Source organism: Dermacentor andersoni, chromosome 10 (assembly GCF_023375885.2).
Source record: "Dermacentor andersoni chromosome 10, qqDerAnde1_hic_scaffold, whole genome shotgun sequence".
NCBI lineage: Eukaryota > Metazoa > Arthropoda > Arachnida > Ixodida > Ixodidae > Dermacentor > Dermacentor andersoni.
The window spans coordinates 64915817-64938407 of NC_092823.1; the positions used below are offsets into that span (position 1 = coordinate 64915817).

General features: G+C 46.0%; 1 protein-coding gene across 3 annotated transcripts in view; it reads right to left on the reverse strand.

The window, feature by feature from the left end:
* LOC126543912 (uncharacterized) overlaps nt 1–22591 on the reverse strand; it is a 91542-nt gene that overhangs the window by 52503 nt on the left and 16448 nt on the right. For 2 of the 3 annotated variants that reach the window (XM_055062411.2, XM_055062410.2), the window contains exons 9-18: nt 22199–22428; nt 20333–20479; nt 16485–16640; nt 14867–15126; nt 13534–13708; nt 11292–11474; nt 9411–9869; nt 4725–4889; nt 2200–2453; nt 818–939 (exon numbers count right to left, since the gene is read on the reverse strand). In XM_055062411.2, coding sequence (XP_054918386.2) covers nt 818–939; nt 2200–2453; nt 4725–4889; nt 9411–9869; nt 11292–11474; nt 13534–13708; nt 14867–15126; nt 16485–16640; nt 20333–20479; nt 22199–22428 — 2151 coding nt within the window. The remainder of the gene's footprint in view (nt 1–817; nt 940–2199; nt 2454–4724; nt 4890–9410; nt 9870–11291; nt 11475–13533; nt 13709–14866; nt 15127–16484; nt 16641–20332; nt 20480–22198; nt 22429–22591) is intronic. The other variant, XM_055062412.2, reaches the window with a different exon arrangement.

Consider the following 22591-nt stretch of genomic DNA (forward strand, 5'->3'; position numbering starts at 1 on the left):
ATTATGGCGATCAACAAGCAAATTTCGAGACTGGCTTCCCTAAAGTCGTCTTCCCGTTTGTTAATGGAGCTCCTTGTGTCGAACATGGTACTTATAATCGGAGAGACACTTCTTTTGTGCTTTTCGGCACGTTTCATCGCCAGAAGTGCTCTTTAGAGGTCAAACTTTGGTCATCGAGCGCACCCCACGGAATGCTACGGCGCAAGTCTGCCCGCGGTCTTTTGGCCACTTTTCGGCATCCAAGCGACCACGGTTTTCCGGCATCGCAAAGCGTCAGGAAAACTATATTTTTGTGTGGATTCTATCCCAGGGGACACCAGCAATGAGAATGCGACCGAGATTAACGGTTTGGGCGCTCTGCACCAAGGAATTTGACAGCTTCCGTTCACTATGCAGTAAACAGCTGGGAGCACTCGGCACTCGCGTGGTACTCGTTACTAGGTGGCCCGTTGTGTACCTGCACGAGGCTAATTCGTCGGCGGTATTAATTTGACACTGCATGCGTAAAAGGTCGCCGCCGCTTGACCCGCTCACCACTTCGCTCTAAGCGGGTCAAAGCTCCTCATGCGCTTTGAGTAATGTGGCTTAAAAAATGCATGCGTTTGGGTCGAGACCGGAAGAAATTTCGAATAAAGCGATATTTTGAGCAAAGCAATATTGCTACAACGAGGGATTACCGTGTGTATTCTGGGGCAGCTTCTATTATAGGCTGACCACAGCTCGCTAATCCCTGCTCTCCAGCCAGGCACACCACGGTTGCATTAAGCAGAAATTGCAATTGCAAAGCATGATACGGCACGATCGTGGGGATACCTACCGGCCTTCTGCTTCCACTGCTGGGGAGAATCAGATGGCGAGGTGTTCAGAAGCACCGGTGAGTACAGCGCCAAGTCCATGAGGATTTCATCAGGGGTGCACATGTAGTCTTTCTTATGCTGCCTGTAAATGGAAAACACTGCAACTGAGGCAAAGCTGCAAGTCTCAGTTTACCCTCAATCTCAGTTTACACAGAAGTGGTTGTCTACTTCATTCATTAAAGCCAAACTGGTGCGACAACCAGGTCTCTGCAAGGTGGCATTCACAACAGCAACACAACCAGTACTGACAACATTAAACCGCTGCATACGACACTAAAACAGCTTCATTACCGTATTTACTCGCATAATGATCACACTTTTTCGTCAGAAATATTGACGCAAAATTAGGGGTGCGATAATTTCCTGCGAGAAGAAAAAGAAAATATTTTTCGTTCCACGTTCACTGCGGGACACCAAAACAATAATGGCGGCCGGCGGAGCAAGCCGAACGCAATTTTTTTTCTTCTCGTGAGTACATTACGTGCATTGAAACAGTTTCTTCCGTATCAGTAATGAATAATATCGTTAATATCGGCAAGTTTGCGGCAATAACGGAGCCATGTCCACTTTGAGGGGGCAGAAACAGATGGGCACACTTAGCTGCCAGTGACATACAAACACATGGCCGGCATGCTGCGGAAACTGCGGCATCTGTCTTTACTACTACCCTAATACCGCACGTTTTCGCTAAGGGTGGGTGAATATCTTAGCTGTGTTACAAGTGTCGGCGTATGAATAAGGTATACTTTTAACATATCAGTGTAAACGTGGCTACTATCATTGCCGCTCGCGATTTGTTGCGTGCCCACGAGTGCAGATGAGAAGAATCGAAAGGCGCCTTTTTTGTTGTTGACCACAGCCATTATAAAGCCTACACATAATAAAGGCAAGTTTGGTTGCAGCTTTTCTTTAGTCATGGAAGTGCGGAAAGTGATGAAAGTAATGAAATGAGGCATCTACTTAAGAATGTTTGGTGTGTGCAGACCACTTGGTTTGTCTTGAAAAGTCGTTCGCGTAGCATTCGACAGATGGTAAGTGCGATCAATATTAGCTAGACTTGGCACACGACATATCGCTGCGGCAGGTTCGAGGTGCGATCATTATACGGGAAATTAAAAGAAACCGAATTTTGACGACAAAATTCACGGGTGCGATCCTTATGCGAGTAAATACGGTATATCCGACATTCGTTACAAACATACATCTGACCACTATAAAAGCGCTGAGCCAAACTTATATTTATTTCCTCACATCTGATAATTTGTTATATCTGTGTTCACTATACCGAGGTTTGACTGGTGATTGTCGGAACGGCAAAGAGGCAATAAGTGACCACTCGTACCCCCCGCATCGCTCATCGTAGCATGTTCCGTTGAGCTCGTAACGGCAGAGGTGGGTGCGACAGTGCATTTTGTGCGCATAGGAGGTGCTATCGAGCGATTGGCCCGGCTGCTTCATGTAGTTTGGGTTGAGCCGGTAGCCCCGGAAGCACAGGAGTGGGCTTGTGTACGGCACCGAAACATTCACGGGGTGCTGCACCGACGTGGACGTCATGGCGGTGTCTTTTGGTTGCCGAAGCAGGCACAGTTCCAATTTCTGCACGAGACCATGGGAAAAGCGGAAAAAAAAAGAAATCGCATACAGAACAGGTGACACTGTAGTTACCTAAAAATTACCTGTGCATTACAATCAAATAAAAAAAAATTTTTAAAAGAATGCATCTTCACAAGAAAAGCAGAATATTAACCTTAATGCAATGCACAGTAAATTGCAAAAATTGAATGCGTGCTACTTCTTTTCTTGTAATATTTGGGTGCACGTTAGACTAGGGCAACAATATTTTGTCTGAACCGATGAGGACCAGGTGTATGTTAAATTTGGTTGCGCATTAAAATTGTGGGAATACAGTACCTTTACTCGAATGACCAGCAACCATGGCTGTCAGAACTAGATTAGCAGAACTTGAATAAAATATGGCTCAAAAGAGAATTGCGACCCACCACAGTGGTGCTACTGGGCCATGCCATCCGGAGCAGCTTTTGGAGCAGCCAAAAACATGTTTTAGAGAAGTGAATTGAAATTTCGGAGTAGGAGTAATTGAAGTGATTTCAAACTCCCCATATTGTAAGGTCCTCTAAAGTTCAGGTACCAGTAATCTTGAAAAATCATATTCCAGCTACACAAATATTTGCTTCCATAGGTAATTAGGTGCTTTGGCAGACAGTTTTTGCTAAAAAGTAGACCTGGCAAACAAAAATATTTTTTTTTATTTGACGAATCATGGTGCACACATTTTAATTCAGAACTTCAGTGATCAATTCCAAGACAACATTTTGTTGTGAACTGTACCAGAATGAGAAACCAGTGTTTTCACGTGACACGGGCTGGCGAGTATTGCCGGGAAGATGCTCTAGGGTCAGCTACTGCTCTCGATTGCACGCACCTCACGCCTTTTTGTTTACACGGGATGTAACAGCCAGAAAACGTATCACACGATCGCAGTCTGGCAATCTACTGAATGTTGGTGTCAAAAGATTGCATTTTCCAGAAACGTATGAACTGGTAAAAAATAAGTGTAACTGTATCAAGTAATTTCTTTATGTTCTCGATCGTGACCGTTGGTGTTGGGAAATGGTATGTAACGTGATCGTATCCATGAGGTGCTACCGTATACCATCTATTTAAAATGCCGCGATGGTCGAGACCACAGAGGCTTTTCCCTTTCACTCAACGCCCGCTTGATGTGCGTCGTGTGCCGTCGCGAAGTGCAGATACAGTCAACGTCTGATTTTTCAGCAGTCCAAAAAAAATGAATGCATGCCTTTTATCGCCTCCAAGGGCTCAAGTCGCCACAGTCCGAAATAGCTATGAAGGCCTGCCAATACACTTTAGGCGTATCGGTTCTCAAACTGTGACAGGAGATGGCGGGTGCACGCATGTACAATTAAGGAATACATACTGAGCATCGTGACAATTACCCCTTCCCACTCTTGGTATGCTTCACCGCAATACTTTGCGTATTCTTCATTGCGTAACACTGCTCTATTGAGGCAAAGCTGACTTTTGCAAACTGGCATTATGCAACGCATTGTGCTTTCCGTTATTCAAAGCCACTGGTGAGGATTACAAAGGCGGAGTCAGTGCCATTGCAGACAGCGGCGAATTCTTTGGCGAATTCTTTCCATGACAGGGCACCGAATAGCAGGAAGCTCGGTAGCGAACGTCAAATCAGGTAGGCCTAGCGTTGCCGCGGTGGCAGCTGCCAGCGGATTGGCGTGCAAGATAATCAAAATGTGGTTGCTTTGATAACACCGTTTTGGACCTTTGATCAGGGCAGAAAGTCCAGAAAATCGGATGGTGGAGGGCTTTGCGTCCAAAATTTCAGGCATTCTTACACACTGACTCTACGGGGTACGTGGCGGTGCCACAAAGGCATCCGAATTATTGGGCATGCCTGAAAAATTGGACATCTGGAAAATCGGTCATTGACTGTGCGTGTGCATGACCTTTGACTCTGTACGCTGTCAGATTAGGTTCCGATGTGCGAATTCAGTTGGTAGATTTCTGCCTACACGCGAGGTTTCTAAAGAGGAAAGCACCTCGGAATGCAGCACTCCGAAGGAACCAGGCGAATATGTTCCGAGCGCTCCATTTTGACCAGATGAATGTAAAGCACACTGGAAAGCACTCTGGAGAACTTGGAATTGAACAGCTGAATGTACAATGAGATGCATGCATTGTGTTGCGAGGTTTTGGATTCTCGTGGCTCATGTCATGTCAGCAATGTCAGCAATGGGCAGCTGGCTTTTTTTGTGTGTGTGCATGTGTGTGTGGTAGTGTGTACATGGTGCACTGTAGAGATCTGACCTTTAATGCGTCCTTCTGCGGTAACGAGAACTCTGATGAAGAGAGTCCAATGGTGGGATGCCTTGTCTGCAGCTGCTTCTGACAGTGTTCCAGGAACATGGCTTCCATGGCAGTTCGGTGTTTGCATAGCGCTGGCTCACTACTGGCCTCACTGCTGGCCTCACTCTGCAAATAGCAAGGTGTCGCCACCGTGAGACATGCAAGAATCATTGTGGCAGGCAATGCCCATCTTGCACAAGCACAATGCACATGTATCAAATAAGTTCAGTCAATTTGTCATTCCAGAAAATACGATCCATAGTCGGTGAGAACCTGAGAGCCTCGTACAAGTACCGCTCACAAAACTGCACCAGTACAACTGCTCTGTGCTTCCATGCCTCAAAGATGCTTACACTAAAGGGATACTGACATGACATTTTCAACTATTCACGTTTTTTTTTTTTTTTTGCTGTAAATATAAGCTGGTAGAATTCAATGTCTTAAAATAAAAGTGACAAGCCTCAGAGCACCATAAATAATTTAACAGCTTTTCTAGAGCCAATTTCGGTTTCGTTTCTCAGAAGGATACTGCATCGTGATGTCATGACACAGTATGTACATCACATGAGAGCAGGATCTTGTGACAGTGGCCCCTTTCCCCTCTTGATATGCTTGACCACAATATGTTGCATTTGCTTCCCCGCATAACACAGCTCTATTGCGGCGACGCTGACTACACAGAACAGGCAAATATGCAACACAAGTAAAGCCCTTGCAGGCCCCAAAATTAACACAGTCCTGTGCTACACGGACTTGGCTTGATGTGCGTGGTTCCCAGTAGGTTTTAACCAATGCACATTTTTTGAGGTGCTTTGCGAACTGCTCTGTGTATGATTTCTCCCAATGCTTGTGCAGTGCCTGGCTTGTGCGACTTCAGTCGCTTATTGCAATAAATCGGTCACTTGCTGCAACATGCACGAGCAAATTTTCCTCTGCACCGTTAAATTTATGTGAACGCTTTGTTCAAATACACCGTAAGATGTGGGAATGTTACGGAACAGCGACATATCAAATGGTAACATAGTATGTGTGAGCGAATGGGATTTAGGCAGCGATTGTGAAAAAAGGCAGCCGAGAAAATGCTACATCGAGGAACGTATCGATTGGGTTCCACTGAACTATGCTGCAGCCTGCAGAATTAGTTCAAAAGGCGACGTAAATGGCAGAAAAACTTGTTAACACGTGGCAACTATGCCACGGGGCCGGTGAAGACATGGTCATGAATTTGCATTCAGTAAATGCTTTGTTGTGCTTCAAATGAAATGCGTGATTTGGCAATACCACTCATTACAAAGAAGACCGAGTGTGTGGCAATATGGCTTTGGCGAGGAACTATCTGCGTGTCAACACCGACCAAAAGGTTCACTTCCTTTTAAGCGTCCTTTCTCCAAGTGCGATGCAAAGTACAGTCAAACCCGACTATATCAAACTTGTATATCAATCCTGTATATCGAACAGTTTCTGAACACGGTATAGTTACAATAAGAACGTATAGCAAAAATTATGGTTACATCGAACAAAAATAGAAGTGACTCCAGATATACCGGGTGTTTAAGATAACACTTTCAAAATTTTTTTTTTTTTATGTTGCCTGTGGCATATAGCGCAATTATAGTTCGTGAGCTGGTCTACTCGAAGAGGCTGACATTACTTGCACATAAAATTTAAATGCATATTTGACTAATTAATAAGAACTCACTGATTAAGTTTCTAACTAATTACCTTATAGCACATATTGCAATTGACAAATTCTAGACAGGGAGCTTGCAAGGCAGATCCAATTGGAATCAATTCTCAGCATGACACCAGTTTCGAGATATTAATTCTCGAACTTTGCGGTGAAATGCATTGGTGTACCTGTTACTTTTATGCTTCAATGAATAAAACAACGTTTTGTTAAGAAAGTAAGTGGAACAACAGTGCATCTTTATAGCAAGTCTGACAGCGCACGTCTCGTAAATCCACACAATTATTTTCAAATGAATCTGCCTTGCAGTCTCACCCGCTAGGATTTGTCAATTGCAATATGTGCCATAAGTTAACTAGTCGAAAATTAAATAAGTGAATTATGTAAGTGTAATAAGTGAATTTTATCTACGTAATGTTTATGTAAGTAAATTAGACCAGCTCATAGACTAGAATTGCGCTATCTGCCACAGGCAATTTCTTAAAAATTTTGAAACTGTTTGCTGAAACACCCTGTATTGAACGTCAAGTGGTGAAAAAGCCTCCCCAGAAGTTGGCTTTCCCTCGCGGCAGCTGAGAAGCCTGCCAACACCCTCCAAAAAAGCTGTAGCCCGGCAGCGCATGGGCAGCTCTATCCATCCGCTCTCCCTACCGTGACTGCACCGTCTCGGGCAAGCCGTCAACTACCCCCTGCAAAAAATGGTCCTGGCCAACCTGCAGTGCTTGCTCAGACAGCCAATCAGAGGCTCTTGTGCTCCCGTGCAAGTTGTCTCGTTGCTTCTCTCACTCACTGTGTTTGAAGCTGCTTCAGACAAGGTGGCTGTCGCATGCCCTGTGATGAAATTCTTATGAGTGCGCCGAAGCTACTGCTGGTGTTGCCGAGGTTTGTAGCGAGTTGTCAGAATTTCTGGAAGCCACTGACGGATCAACGGCCGATGTGTTTGCGAGTGCGGATGACGGTGTTGTGACCACGGGAGGGCCTGTGCTTTTATGACATCCAATTCTTGAGCAGGCTTATATCGAACTGATAGGCATTTGTTTTGCGTGTTTGATATAACCGGGTTCAACTGTAGTGAGTGGATATTAGACCGAGACAGATAATGTTTTTGTCACAGTGAACGTTTTGCAATGCGGCCTTCATAACAACAGTGGCAAAGTGGTCATCGAGACCAAATTGGCACTTCCAGTGGCTTCCGACACCTGGCAAGGCAGTCTGAGGCTGTGGCCGAGATATCGTAAAATTTCATACAGGAAATGAGAGAACCTCATCTAAAATATTGACTAAGCTTCCCATGAATGTAAGATTGGATGATATTAGTGTGTTGGTGCGTTAAATAAAGCAATCTTGCTTGTTGCACAAGCTTAGACAGGCTGCTTTGCATTTTCTGCTTTCTTTTTCTTTTTCCCGATCAGTGTGCAACCAACTGTCGAGGTCTTCTCAGCTCCTGCTAGTGCAATTTTGATAATTCTTTTATATAAAAGCTGAATGTTTGATGATTGCAATGAACCTAACAGATATTGCATGATACAGCTATAAATTTCTTTTTTCTCACAATGAGCTCAGTAAAAGTATTTATGCCTGCTTTACCAGCATCAACATCAAATGGTCAACTATTTTCTAAGAAAGCTAGAATGGCAAAACTGCTATTCCTGCATTCCATGATATGTGAAAATTACAATGATGTACAGTTTAATAAGGACTGTGAAATGTATATTCTAATTTTTCTTAAAAAAGGGTGCAAGAAATTTGTTTTCAAGAAGTATACCATATTTACTCACATAGTGATCGCACTTTGTTACCACAAAAATTGATGCAAATTCAGGGGTGCGATCATTACGTGGGTTAAATTTCCTGCAAAAAGAAAAAAATTTTTTTGTCCCGCGTTTGCTGCGGGATGCGGGTGCGGGACACCAAAACAAGTATGGCGGCCGGCGGAGCAAGCCGAACGCGCCGAACACGACTTTTTTTTCTTCTCGTGAGTACATTACGTGCATTGAAACAGTTTCTTCCGTATCAGTAATGAATAATATCGTTACTGTCGGCAAGTTTGCGGCAATAACGTAGCCATGTCCGCTTTGAGGGGACAGAAACAGATGGGCGCGCTTAGCTGCCAGTGACATAGAAACACATAGCCGGCATGCTGTGGAAACTGCGGCATTGGTCTTCACTACTATCCTAATACGGCACGTTTCAGCTAAGGGTGGGCGAATATCTTAGCTGTGTTACAAGCGTCGGGGTATGAATAGGGTACACTAACGTATCAGTGTAAACGTGGCTACTATCGTTGCCGCTCGCGATTTGTTGCGTGCCCACGAGTGCAGATGAGAAGAATCGAAAACGCCTTTTTTGCTGTTGTTGATCACAACCATTATAAAGCCTACACATAATAAAGGCAAGTTTGGTTGTATACCTCCTTTTGTCATGGAAGTGCGGTAAGTGATGAAAGTAATGAAATGAGGCATCTGCTTAAGAATGTTTGGTGCGTGCAGACCGCTTGGTTGGTCCTGAAGAGTCGTTCACGTAGCATTAGACAGATGGTAAGCGCGATCATTATTGGCTAGACTTGGCACACAACATATCACTGCGGCAAGATCATGGTGCGATCATTACATGGGAGCTAGAAAAAATAGAATTCTGACGACAAAAGTCAGGGGTGCGATCATTACGCGAGTGCGATCATTATGCGACTAAATACAGTAATAAGAAAGTGGTATGAAACATTAAACATAATTTTAAAGATAAACACATAAAGCTACATAATAATTTCACGTTTTCATTATTGTAGCCCACATAACTTTCTTTTATTTCTGAGGCCCTCTAGCCCCTAACATTTGGTTTTAGGGTCCCTTCTAACAAAATTATCTTGACCGGCATCACTCAAACTTCAACGAAGACAACTAGCAACGAAGCATATCAAACAGAAAATCTTGTGGCATTAGCTATGTGTACACCAGACTTACATTGCTGCCAACGGTGATGGTGACTGTCACCGTCGGGACAGTTGTTTCTGCACCAACCACAGCCTGGCCTTGGCCAGCAGTCCTTGCCAAGGCCACTGGTGCAACCTTCCCTGCGGCCTTCGTCACCACTACTTTCCTCGACGCTGCTGCTCTCGCAGGCGACAGCACCGGCGACTCTGGCCTTGACGACGACGTCGCAGGTGCTGACGCAGCCTTTGATGGTGCTTCGGAAGTTGCGACCGGTGTGGTCGTCGTGGTGACTGCCGTCGCCGGGGTGGTCGTGGAAGACTTGGCGAGCGAGCTCTGTTTCAGCTCCTGCAGGCGCAGCCGCATTTCTGCCTCAAGCTTCTGCAGACGGATCTTCTCGGCGAGAAGAGCCGCACTGGTCCGCTTCGTCAAAGCGGGCGCTGCTGCTTTGTCTGCAGAGTCCGGGCCCGTGATCCGAGCTCGTTTTGGAGTCTGAAATTGCCAGAAAGGGGAGGATAGCTAGTGTAAGGAATGGCCATTTGCTTCTGCATCAACATTGTACTTTTCCACCGACTCCCGAAGGAAGCACCAAAACAGTCAGAGAGAGTTTTAGCCGAGTGTTTACGATCTGCTCCACCCAGACCAGCATATCCTGGCAGTACTAGACGTATTTCACCATGTTATCAGTGCATGTTCGGCAACCCTAACGGCGCCGTGACGACGACAGTCCTTGCCATTTTCCTTGGGTTCAAAACAATATTGTGCGGAATGCCCAGGGCAATGCCACTGGGTAACTTTTACAGTGAATTTTAGGGGGAAGCCCTGTCAATGCTAGCCCTGCTCTAGAATCCTCTTATTTCTAACTCCCTGCCTTTTGATCTTGACAGCTAAGTGGGTGTTTGCCAAGGTTCAAACAAGGCTTCTTAATACAGAACCCCTGAGCCCGCTATGGACCACAAATACCGGCAAGCTTTGTGGCAAAGGTAACGTAATGACACTCATCACGCAGTCCTATTGGCAAACGACCATATAGTGAACGTGGTGGGCCTCTTCGATTATTCATCCCCGACAGACCCAAACTGCCCAATGCGGTGCTTTCAGCCAATGAGAGGCTTATGCAGCGTCTCGGACGGTCCAAGACTGTCGGGGATCGATAATTGAAGAATCTCAGTAATACATGCGTGCACAATGCACACATCAGCAGCAAAACGCAGAATGCCGGCCTCACTCGGCTGCCAAACAGGTTCAGCAGAGCGTAATGAGAGAGTTGACTTTTCTGTCGCATTGCAGCCAAGCTCGAGACTCCGGGAGACGCAGACCTATCAAGAATGCAGCATCAATGCAGTTCTCTGCAGTGCCCGAACGGGTGAAGAGCGGACTGTAATGACACTGAGCTAAAACTGCCTAGTAAGGCAGTTTTAGTTTAGTTTTTATGTTGCCTATATAATCAACTGGATGTACATTTACATATAAAAGAATTGTCTGTGAGTCTTTATGCGTTATGTCAGCAATAATCGATGGAAGAATACTGACTGCATGAGGTGTGCTGTAGAACTACTGAAGCAACATATCAGAGAGTGCAGCACCTCCTGAAGTGCTACAAGAAATGCAGGTGAAATGAATGGATATAGAAGGTGAAATTTGCACATAACCTAAAACCTAACTTGCAGCATCCAAGAGGCTTAATGCCTCTTAAGAATACTGCGTCAACTTCAGAGCTTAGTTTGCCACTGCACAACCTTCGAAATACTATTTTCACCGGTTTCCACATTCCAAAAGCCTTTCGACAGGCTTACAGCAAGACTAAAGCATTGAAAAATGCAGCACGCCTCATTTGAGGTGAAGTGCCCAATTCACAGGAAGGCTCTACACAATTCTACAACGCAGCAAGTCAAACCAAATGACGAAGCGTACCTGCTGCAGAGAGGAGATCGAGATTTTCCGCTTTGCCGTAGGTGCGGCCCCAGGGGCGCCCTCGGGTGTCGCGGGGAGCTGGTACTTGTCGCCATACACGATCTTCCCGTGCACGTTACACTGGTTCTCCAGCTTCTCAATGTGGCCTTTCCGTTTGTCGATGGCCATCTGCAGTGCCTGAAGCTGCAAGAACAGGAGCACCAGCTCAACACACAAAGGCTGTCCCATAGGTCGACCTTGGGCCATTAAACTTGTTTCACTGAAAGCGTCGACGGCAAAGGAAGTGTGTTTCAGATCATCTTAACATCTCTCTCCTACCACTGCACGAGTTTCACCAAAATGTGCTTCCAAAAGGGGCAGGATACAGACATTAGTCTTGCCCAGACAGTTTTTGTTTCTACAGACTCTTTGCTTCCTCGGATGACACACACCGGATGCACATGCCAGTGTTCCAGAGGCTAAGGTCACTGACAGCATGAATAGCTTGAGTAAATAAAAATTTGCTTCCTGCTTCTGGGCCTTTGGGACGTCAACATGCACCTATATAGGACCTCGGTAATGAATGCAAGCTCAGTTAATTAGAACTCCCGGATAACTTGTAGAATTTCCATATCCCGAAATTTTCCCATAATTTCAATCGGTTAATTTGCACACCTGGCTGCCATTTCCAGCAGCAACAAGACACCCGATCACCCTCTTCTCTCTCTCTCTCTCTCCCCCGCCCTTGCATGCGCTTGATCACTTTACCACAAGCTCACTCCCCTCCCCCCTTTCTTGCTCGTTACCCTCCTTTTCAGCTCAACCTCGCACACCTTCATTCGCACCTAAAGCATAGCGCACGAGGCACAATAGGATTTTATCGCACTTGGACTTTATATGAAACATGACGCTGCTTCAGTCATGCGTTGTGTGATTTGAGAGCTGTGTTTGCAAACCGCCACATGTACCGTATTTACTCGCATAATGATCGCAATCGCGTAATGATCGCACCCCTGAATTTTGTCGTCAAAATTAGATTTTTTTTATTTCCCGTGTAATGATCGCACCCTGAACTTGCCGCAGCGATATGTCGTGTGCCAAGTCTAGCTAATAATGATAGCACTTACCATCTGGCGAATGCTACGCGAACGACTCGTCTGCACGAACCAAACATTCTTAGGTAGATGCCTCATTTCATTACTTTCATCACTTTCCGCACTTCCATGGCAAAAAGACGTACAACCAAACTTGCCTTTATTATGGGTAGGCTTTATAATGGTTGTGGTCAACAAAAACAAAAAAGGCGCCTCTCGATTCTTTTCGTCTGCACTCGCGAGCACGCAACAAATCGCGCGCGGCAATGATAGTAGCCACGTTTACACTGATACGTTAAAAGTGTACCCTATTCATACGCCGACGCTTGTAACGCAGCTAAGATATTCGCCTACCCTTAGCGGAAACGTGCCGTGTTAGGATAGTAGTGAAGACAGATGCCGCAGTTTCCGCAGCACGCCAGCCATGTGTTTCTATGTCACTGGCAGCTAAGCATGCCCATCTCTGTTTCTGTCCCCTCAAAGCGGACATGGCTACGTTATTGCCGCAAACTTGCCGATATCAACGATATTATTCATCACTGATACGGAAGAAACTGTTTCAATGCACGTAATGTACTCACGAGAAGAAAAAAAAAATATCGCGTTTGGCGCGCTTGGCTTGCTCCGCCGGCCGCCATTTTTGTTTTGGTGTCCCGCACCCGCATCCCACAGCAAAGGCAGGACGAAAAAAAAATCTCGCGGGAAATTTAACCCGCGTAATGATCGCACCCCTGAATTTGCGTCAATTTTTCTGACAAAAAAGTGCGATCATTATGCGAGTAAATACGGTAATTAATCCATTTGACCATCTGTGTTCGCTGAAGTTTACATTTATTGTCTTGGTACTTTCCTTCGCGGCAGCAGTGAAATTTCGTTATATCTAAATCGTGGAACCACACTTTGTTATATCGAGGTTCAAAATACATGGTGTTCTATGAACAAGTTACAAAAAGTGAAACACTTGATTACATAGAGAATTTCATTACACTGAAGTTTGTTATCTCGAGGTTAACTGGGCTTCAAAACTGCCACATGACACCTAGATGGCGATAAGCCACACGTTGATATTTTTTTTAACTCACTGAAATATAGAAATATCCGAGCTTTAATCGTCGCAAGGCGACTCTGAACGACACATTCAGTGGCCAGAAAACAACCCTCCCACATACCTGGATGTTGGCCTTGCGTATATCCAAGCCGTGCCCAGCCATCAGGCGCTCCAGGGTAGCCAGCTGCTCTCGCAGCCGCTGAATTCGGACATGGGTGCCGCGCACGGCAGACTTCTTGGTCAGCACCTCAGCCTTGAGGGCGTCCATGCGCTTGCCCTCGAGGCGCAGGGCTTTCCTGCAAACACAGCGAGAGAGCCACCTTCTGCATCGTGATGTTTCGACACACTAAACTCCTGGGATACGAGACCAAAACTGACTGTAGGAAAGCTATTGTAATAAGTTATTCAGCGTGCTCTCGTGCTTGCCAGTACACTCTTCTGGTGTTTGGAGGTCCTGAACATTTTAAGAGGGGACACTGCTATTGAAATAAAGTTCGTAATTCTTTTCCACCAATTTAATGAAACTTTCCAGTATTATTAAGATTTCTGTGGCGATTTCAAATATGTAATTCGTTTTCCAATAGGCCATTTAGTTCTGAAGATATGCGAAATTCATTGTTCATCATTTGCAGAAACAGAAAAATAACCCCACTACAAAGAATTGTACTACATGCCTAGGTACTAGAAAACACAAGGAAGACAATGGTAGGAATGCTTTCTTGATATAACAAATATTACTAATTCTATAGCAATTCAATCTTCACTGTTCCAAATGTAGCAGTTTTATCGTATCGTAATGCAAGTAGATTTATCGGCATTACAAAGTTCTAAACATTAGCTAACTAACTAAATTAACAAGCACCGTGTCGCGTGCACAGGTAAACAAGAACACATCTCGCTTGATGATTGCGTAAATTCGCTGTCATAACGTTGGAGTGAGGAAGCACGGCAGCAACAGCGAGCGAATTGACCCTCATGCTGTCTCTCGCTTCAACATGAACTAAATGTCGAAAGCACAGAGCATACGCAGCTACCGGCACTGGGCGCACTTTGTCCAAATCACAGATTGCTTTCAAGATGTGGTGCCCGCGCAGGTGTGCCATTAACAGCAGCCACCGGAGTAGAACCCTCTTCCTCGCCTCCCCCGCCCCGTGCCTCGCCAGTACACCGCTTCCACCCCGCTTTCCTTGCTCCCTCGTGTGCATGATATTGAGCCGCGGCCAAAGTTTGTTTTATACACCCTATTGAGAAAAATTGACGCTAATTTGGTCCGCTGTAGCCGACAGTCCGTTGTAACACGATCCGTTAAAAGTGAACTCCGTTGCATTAACAAAATACGTACAGCAAACTAAGGTTGAAATATGATCCGTTATATCCGTAAGTCTGTTTTACGCGGGTCCGTTGTAACGAGCGTAGACTGTATTAGGTTTACTGTTGAACAGCGGGGAACCCACCGTTCCGTGTGTAGCGTATTCTCCAGAGCCTCGAGTGACCGCTTGGCCGAAGCTTGCTGTTTCAGACGTCGAGCCCGGTTGAGTTGCTGCTGCGTCACACTGTCCGCCTTGCCTTCACCTATGACCGAGCGCAACTCCCGGCGAGCAATTTCGGCCTTGAGGCGACGGTACTCCAACTGCTGAGCCTGAGACAGCTTCATCACCGAGACAGGCGTGGCGGCTAGCGCCGGGGCCTCTGGCGCACTCGGTGGGGGTGGAACCTGAAACGGGAAATACGGGGGATCACATCTAGCCCAGAAAAAGGAAGCAAAGAACAAGTCTTCATTAGCTGCTTAATGTGCAAGTGAATTTCGAGAAAGGAAACCGAGGGGCTCAATATTTATCAGTCACAATCATACAGTAAAGCTCGTTAATTTAGAACGACTGCCCAGAGTATGTCATCGTGCCCCTCGTATGATTATTGGGCTGCTGTTTTGGACTCCACCTAATGCAGTGTTGCTTTCTTACTCAATTCTAACGCGCTTGTCATACTTTAGTAAATCTTCTCGCAAGAAAAGTCTCCATTAGAATCGAGTGAACATGGCATGTGATGTAGGAGTGTGAGTGGCACAGACGTCTGCACTGCTTAGGCATGGTCACATGCATGGCCGCAGGCTCGAAGGCCTGCGACCGACAGAAACCAAACAGAGAATGTGGCTATGCGAACATCCTGCATGCAAGAGGGTTAGCTGCTGCAGCCACAGCAGCGGCGTTGTGGTGCAGACACTTTTTTTTTTTTCAGGCTTGATTAGGCATGACGGATAGATGGTAGCCGAATGAAGGTTGCGTCTGCTACATCTGGGACTCTGACTAACCTGGACATGCAAAGGGCACTTCCTGCTGCTGGTGGCAATTTCGGTTTACCAGAAAAGCAAAAGCTTGTGAACATAAACAAGTAGTTGGTGTTGAAAATGTGGCGTCTATGACGCATTTCTGGCTCTGCAATCGCTTCTAGCAGATGCAGATAGCAAAAGTATGGTCTTTGAGATTAGCTTCTGACAACCAGAAGAAGCCACTGCTTGGGTGTGGATCTGGAGACCACTTAATGAAGATGATGTACAACAATACTTGAGACTGGTTGAGTTGATATATACATATTGCTACATATTTGCTTGCACGTATATTTTCTGACCCTTTCAGCTACATGCTCTGGGACTTCGTTCTGTATAGTTATGTAGGCATGAGCACTACTTATGAAAGAAATAAAGATGAGTGCGCCTTGGTGATGTTTTCAGTATTCAGGCTCAATATCGTTACGGAGCGATTGTTCCTGTGCATGGAAACCTGACAAACATGAACTTGTGGCGGGCCGGTAATGCGAGCTTCAAGTGTACCACCTTGTGTGTCTGCCAGTGCATCATCGTCTGTAAATAGTTTGCACGTTTACGTTTCTGCCATACTCTTTTCTTCCCGTAAGAATATGTTCTATTTACCTTGCACTTTCCAAACATTTAGATCAGTTCAGTGCCAGTTCCATGCTTAAAAAGAAAACGAGGTTGGTACCTCCTTGGAAGCTTATGCCCTGGCAGACTATGGTGCACAAGGCAAGGCACAAAGCACACTTTCAAATGACCCTTACCTGAGCCTTCTGACGAGCCTCTTTGAGGAGCTTGTCGAGGCCAAGAGAGAAGCTGTTCTCAATGGCTGGCAAAGGCTCTTCTTCAACTTCGCTCTCTTCGTCTTCTTCCTCCGACGTCGTGTCATCCACGCCGAGGTTGATGACCACAGGTTCCGTCTGAAAGAACAAGCATGCATAGTTTTGTGCGACCCTGGCCCCACAGTGATTCCGAAGCCCGCAAATAGACTACACACTGATCACACACAGATATACGAGATCGAGACCAAGACAGGTAGCACGACGCAACGCCAGAAGTCATACCACAGCATGTGCGCTACACGTCAAGCTTTGCAAACACAAGTGACATGTCATAATGCAACATTCTACACCGTAACATATCGGCACTGTAAAGCTATGCCTAGCCAATTATCAGTGAGGCTGATATGCACTCCCGTTGACAAGATGTTGCATCTATATAAATGCCAACCTGTGAACTTTAAAATTCGTAAGAACCCCGCAGACACAACCCCCGGAGACATGGTAGGGAGAGGATTTACATTTCTTTTTTATTCGCCCTGAGCACACATCTGTTGCAGGATACATATGCATTTTATTAGCAATGGTTTACATGTACCTTTAAATGGGGTGCAGCACAGCAACAAACTTGGAAAAGCAGATTGACAAGCAGCATATTGTTTTGAAATGAACAGTGACTTTTGCGGTGAACTTGATATTGTCGATTTTGCCTGCTGTGAGAATTTGTCTGAATAAATTCACTCAAAAGAAGTACCCAAAGGTGGCCAAGTAGTGACCTTTCATTAACTTTCATGGGTTCAGTCGTAGACTGCCGAGTGAACCTTTTGTGCGAAGATAATTTTTCGTCAAATTTAACACAGCATTTGTGAAATTGTAGAACAAGTGTAAATTCAAAAATTTTAGGACAAACTTTACGAAAAATTCAAAAAAGTTAGCAGGTGAGCATCTGGCTATTCAACTCAAGTATGCTGCTTTTCGTATGAATAGTGAAATTAACTACAAGGAGTTACTGGCTTCCTTGCACAATGCAAGCCTAAGGCATGTAGAATGGTATATTAATTGCATTTACTATAGCTTAATTGTTTACGTGTTCCCTACCCTGAGTATGCTACCATTTTCCGAGTATTATTTATAGAATTAGCTCCTCTTCGTGTACAGTGGAATCTCGATGATACGATTACGGCTAATACGAATTTCCGAATGATGCGAATTTTTCTGTCCCATTACTTTGCAACGTGCTAGAGCACGGTCGTTACGAATCAATTTTCGACCCGCGTTGGTTGACACAAAAATTACCGAAGACACTTTGGAAGTTCTAAAGTGTGCTTGGCGAAAGCCAGAGGCTGCTGCCGTCTGCGCTTCGCTTCCCTGGCTTTACTGTTTGGCGATATTGCCTGTCGCTGCTGCCGCTTTCGTTCTGCTTCCCTGGCTTTGATACCCGGCAATCTAATCAGTCGCTGTTGGCGTTTCCGTTCGGCCTCCCTTGCTTTCGCTCCTTGTTCTTCTGGTGTTTGGTGTTGGGGAAATCCGGCATCCGCTGCCGCTTCCTTGAACCACTTGGCGCGGAATGACTGGGCCGCTTCGGAGCCATGCGTCTCACTCACTCGACTGCAACGAGATGTGTGGCGAAGGAGCGGCGGTGCAGCTGTCACCGACAACGCGCGCGCACTCATTCTACCGCTACTGTGTGACGTCACAGTTGCTATGCGCGGCTGCGCCCCCCACCGACGCGCCGGTTGCTAAGGAGGGGAGGAGGTTACGGTGCTGCGTGGAGGAGAGGCCACAGTTGGCACAATTCCAGCGCACGGACGGACGCGACCGCGAGCATGAGCCATTAAAGGCTTTCGTCTTAATAAACGCCGCCCCGCTGACGGCATCGAAAGAGAACAGCGTGCAATCACACGATTTCTCCCTTTCTCTTTTGGTGCGGAGGCGCCGACGCGGCGCCAGACAGCGCGGAGGCCGTGACTGGGCGCGAGGAGTTTGAAGCGGTGGTGCTTTTGTTGCTTTTGTGCTTTTCCGTGTGCCATCAGACGGAGTAGCTGCTGTGCTTCGGGCCGCGTTCCTAGACGTGGGCGACGGCGAAGGTCCACCACCGGCGGCTGAAACGCTGCATGCACTCGAAGTTCTGAGGCGTGCTACGGCCGCGGATGAAATCAGCGACATGTGCACGCATTTTTTATGGATTTGAACAAAGTCTGCTAAGTGACCTGACAAAGAAAAAGAAGCAGAAGGACATTAGACTTTTTCTTCAATAAAGAAATGCTTTTTACGTACATGTGCCTGAGTGAGTTCAGCTCTTACTCTTCAATTTAGCTAGTTTTAATTGTTTCGATGATAGGAATTTTGGCTAATACGAATATTTTTAGTGACCCCGTGAGATTCGTATCATTGAGATTCCACTGTATTGCTTTTATAGGTTTGTTGGAATAATAGGCTTTGTACTTTCGAAGACCTCCAAGTAGCCTTTGGCTACAAGTCCAACGAGTCTTTGATTACTCATTCTGCAATCTGGAAATAAATAATTTCTATTCAAATTAAACAATGGAAGACAACGTAGGTGTGGCCACAAGCTGTGGCTTGGCGTGCTCTTGGTAGTACAACACGTCAAGAGGTCATTCAGCTGCTACCAAGCACAATGCAACTTTGCAGCACTCAGCCGGAGTACACCAAATGCAATATAATTGCATGACATTCAATTGCACCCGAAAGAGATAAGTGTAATGGTGCATCCACTTGGCTACATCGCTTTTGCAGCAAAATGCACTGCACGTCTCTGGAGCATTGATGTCATGAGAGCTAACGATGGCAGTGCTCTTTTGCTGTCCTGTCTCATGTATTGTGCACCTCTTCTCAAGTGCTGACATGGCACTGAGGATAGGTACTCGCGTACGACACTGCATGCCCTGTTTCAGTTCCTCATAGGGGCCGACTTTCTAAACACATTTACGTGGTTGTCGCATTGAGACCAGATGGACGGACCTAAGTGGGGCAGGGTAACCAAAGAAATGATCTCGCACATTTTATAACTCAGCTCTGCTTTGCAGTATGCTAGCATCCTGGTTACCTGAGGTGATAGAGCGACTGGCCAAAATGGTCATTGGTTCCGGGTTCAATCCCCAGACCACGACAAAATTGTTCATCAACTGCGAAGCTCCCTTTCTGCGAAACCTGTATCAGTTTTCCTTTGTAGCTTTGTGCTACTCTTGGGTGGGCATCCACACAAGACAGAAGTTCACAGGAAGTATGGCGGCTTGAAGTGATGAACAGTGGTAGTGTGATGTGGTGAGAGTCCGTGACTTTACATGTGAAAGCGACCAAGCGATGTTGGTGGCAGTGGTGAAAAGGCATGGCCAATATAACAAGGCCGGATGACAACAAGTGGGACTTCACAACCTCAACTGACAGTTGCCAGCCGGGCTTTATCTAAAATTAAGCTTGTTTATGGTTCAGCCTGAATTATCACAACTGGCAATGAAGATGATATTTAAACCCGTGTAGAACATAGTGTGACGTGACGATGACCAAGCGATGTCACACGAGATGTCACGGACATCACACCATGTCCCAGGTGGAACAAGGAATGCCACGGAAGCCAGTGTTTTGACAACAGGACTTGTTTTCATCCGGGCAGCAACTGCTTTTCTTAGCGGCACTTCTAAGTATGCGTAGCTCACTCTATTCCATCTTCAATGGGGGAGGACAGGAAAGAGTCGCGTGTGATGCCTATTTATCTTTGCTTTTAGTTTTAACACATCGAAATGGCTGTAAAGTACACTTGTCTCAGCATAAAGCACCGCAGATCCCAGTTCGCAGTGCATGCAGTCACCTACCATTTTTGTTTCAACAAATGTGGCATCTGCACCCTTTGGCACTTGTCTCCCCTTGGGCGTGACAAAGACGGCAGGTGAGGTGGTCTTTGGCGGTACACCATTCGGAGAAGCGGTTCCGTTGGTCTCTCTGGCCTCAACCAGTGGCTGCTGCACCAAGGAACAGGGAGGTGCAATGCAGGCATGTTCAGTCTTTGCCCCAGCCGTAGCCTTCCACCAAGTGAAACCAATAAGTAAATGAGCTACTTTAAATAACATTTGGTGATGTAGTGGTTTAGCGCCCTGATAGCAACAGCCTCTCATCAAGTGAAAGTACTAAGTCAAAGGATCTACTTTTGCATTACTTTGGTTGACACAGTTATTTAAAGCACCGATGCACCTTCTGGTCACAACCAGAAGCAGCAGTGCCAAAGCATAAAATGAAAACTAAAATGTAATGATAACGAAACAAGACTGACCACAATTTCATCATGCTCCATGATAAAGTGCATGCAAACTGTGGATTATAACCCTTTACAGCATGATTAACTTCTTAACTGCCAATGACAAGTCAATTTAATGATGATAAGGATTTCTAACTGCATCCCCTTTGAAACGGGACAGCAACAAATTGTCAATTAGCCAGCTTGAGCTTGTACTCTGGCATTTTGCCTATTTCCCCTTGATCTTTTTCTCTCTCTCATCTGACAATGTGCACCCTCTGGTGCTGATGACGAGTTGACTCGTTATGGACTTTCCACACGTTTGGAACTGTTCAAGACAAGAGCAAAAAACCCTTTGCCACTGAAAACATGTGCTCAAAAAGTCTTTCAACAGCATTTATCTTATATTTTGTTGCTAGGCAGGCAAAAACAGCCTTACATTCTGAATTCGTGCTTGCAAACATTGGGTTTTAGAAATAGCGTCCATGTCGCAGGCTTCATGCGTGGCCACAAAGCACCACGCAAGTTTTCTGTCGGTGACAATCATTCCAGTGACAACGATTTGTTGCTGGACAAGCAAAGTGATGAAGTTTTTGACTCATCAAGCCATCAAGAATCATCAAGCCAGATGACGTGTCCGATAATTTGGCCGGTGGCCACAACAGAGGCCACTTGACCTTAACGATCTGCCTCCTGCATCTCCCAGGTTTGCATTCACTGGATCGCCTGCATGCTGTGCAGTCAAGGGAACACAACGGGGGCTTGTTTAGGTTATCGCCTGTTAAAAGCGTGCACTAGGCTTCCAACAGCACAATGCCCCCTGCACTGTGAAACAAATAGCTGAAGATGCTCACTGCAATAGGGATGGCAGCGAGAGCTGTCAACACGGCGTGCAACAGCTCGCAAGGACATTTGCAGGCACTGGAACAGGAAACTGAGTCCATGGCAGCATTTCCAAGCAAGACGCGTGTGCAAGTATTACAGGGAAGCTGATGTGGTGCACGGCTACCGTTTGCAACTGCGCGTGCCCTGCGCCTAGTTTTCTAACATGGGATCCAGCAGCCAGGAAACGTATTGCACGAGTGCAGTTTGGCGATGCACTGAACGTTGCTGCCTGAATATTACGTTTTCTGTGAACTTACGAACCGGTAAAAAAAAAAGAGAAGTAGCTGCATTGAGTGACTTTTTTGTGTTCTCGATTGCAAATGTTGGCGTCGGGAAATTGTACATAATGATCGTATCAACGAGGCTCTACTGTATTACTAAAAAAACATTGTCTTTTGCACACATTAACTCTCCGCGGCAAGAAATGAAGGTGAACAAGTTGTTCTAATTATTCCTTCATGCGGAATGGTGTTTGTACTTTTTGGGGTTGAGCAACACTCAGTACAGCAGCAACTAAAGGACAAGAAAGTGAGGAAAAAAAAAAGAGAGGCAGGTGCCTAACCGTGGCAAGAGCAGTGGCATTGTCCAGCGGGGACAAGGGAGTCCGATGGTTACTGCGCTGCTGCTGCTGCTGTTGAGGCAACTGCTGCAGATGCTGTTGTTGAATCTGTTGAACCTGCTGGTGCTGGGCTTCAGGCGTCTTCGGTTTGCGCCGCCTTTTCTGCAGCACTGCCTGCAGCAGCTGGGCGCGCAGAGCTTCCTCGTCCTCCTCGTCGCTCCCAGCTGCCACTTCTGCAAGAAGACGGACGGATACGGCAGGACACGCATTCGCAAGGCATGTACACAGCATTCTCATTGCAAGGCCTCCACCACCCCGGAAGAAGAAGCAACTTATGATAATTTGCATCCGTTAATTTGGAACATCCTTTTGCTCTGCAGCCGTGAAAGCATGCTT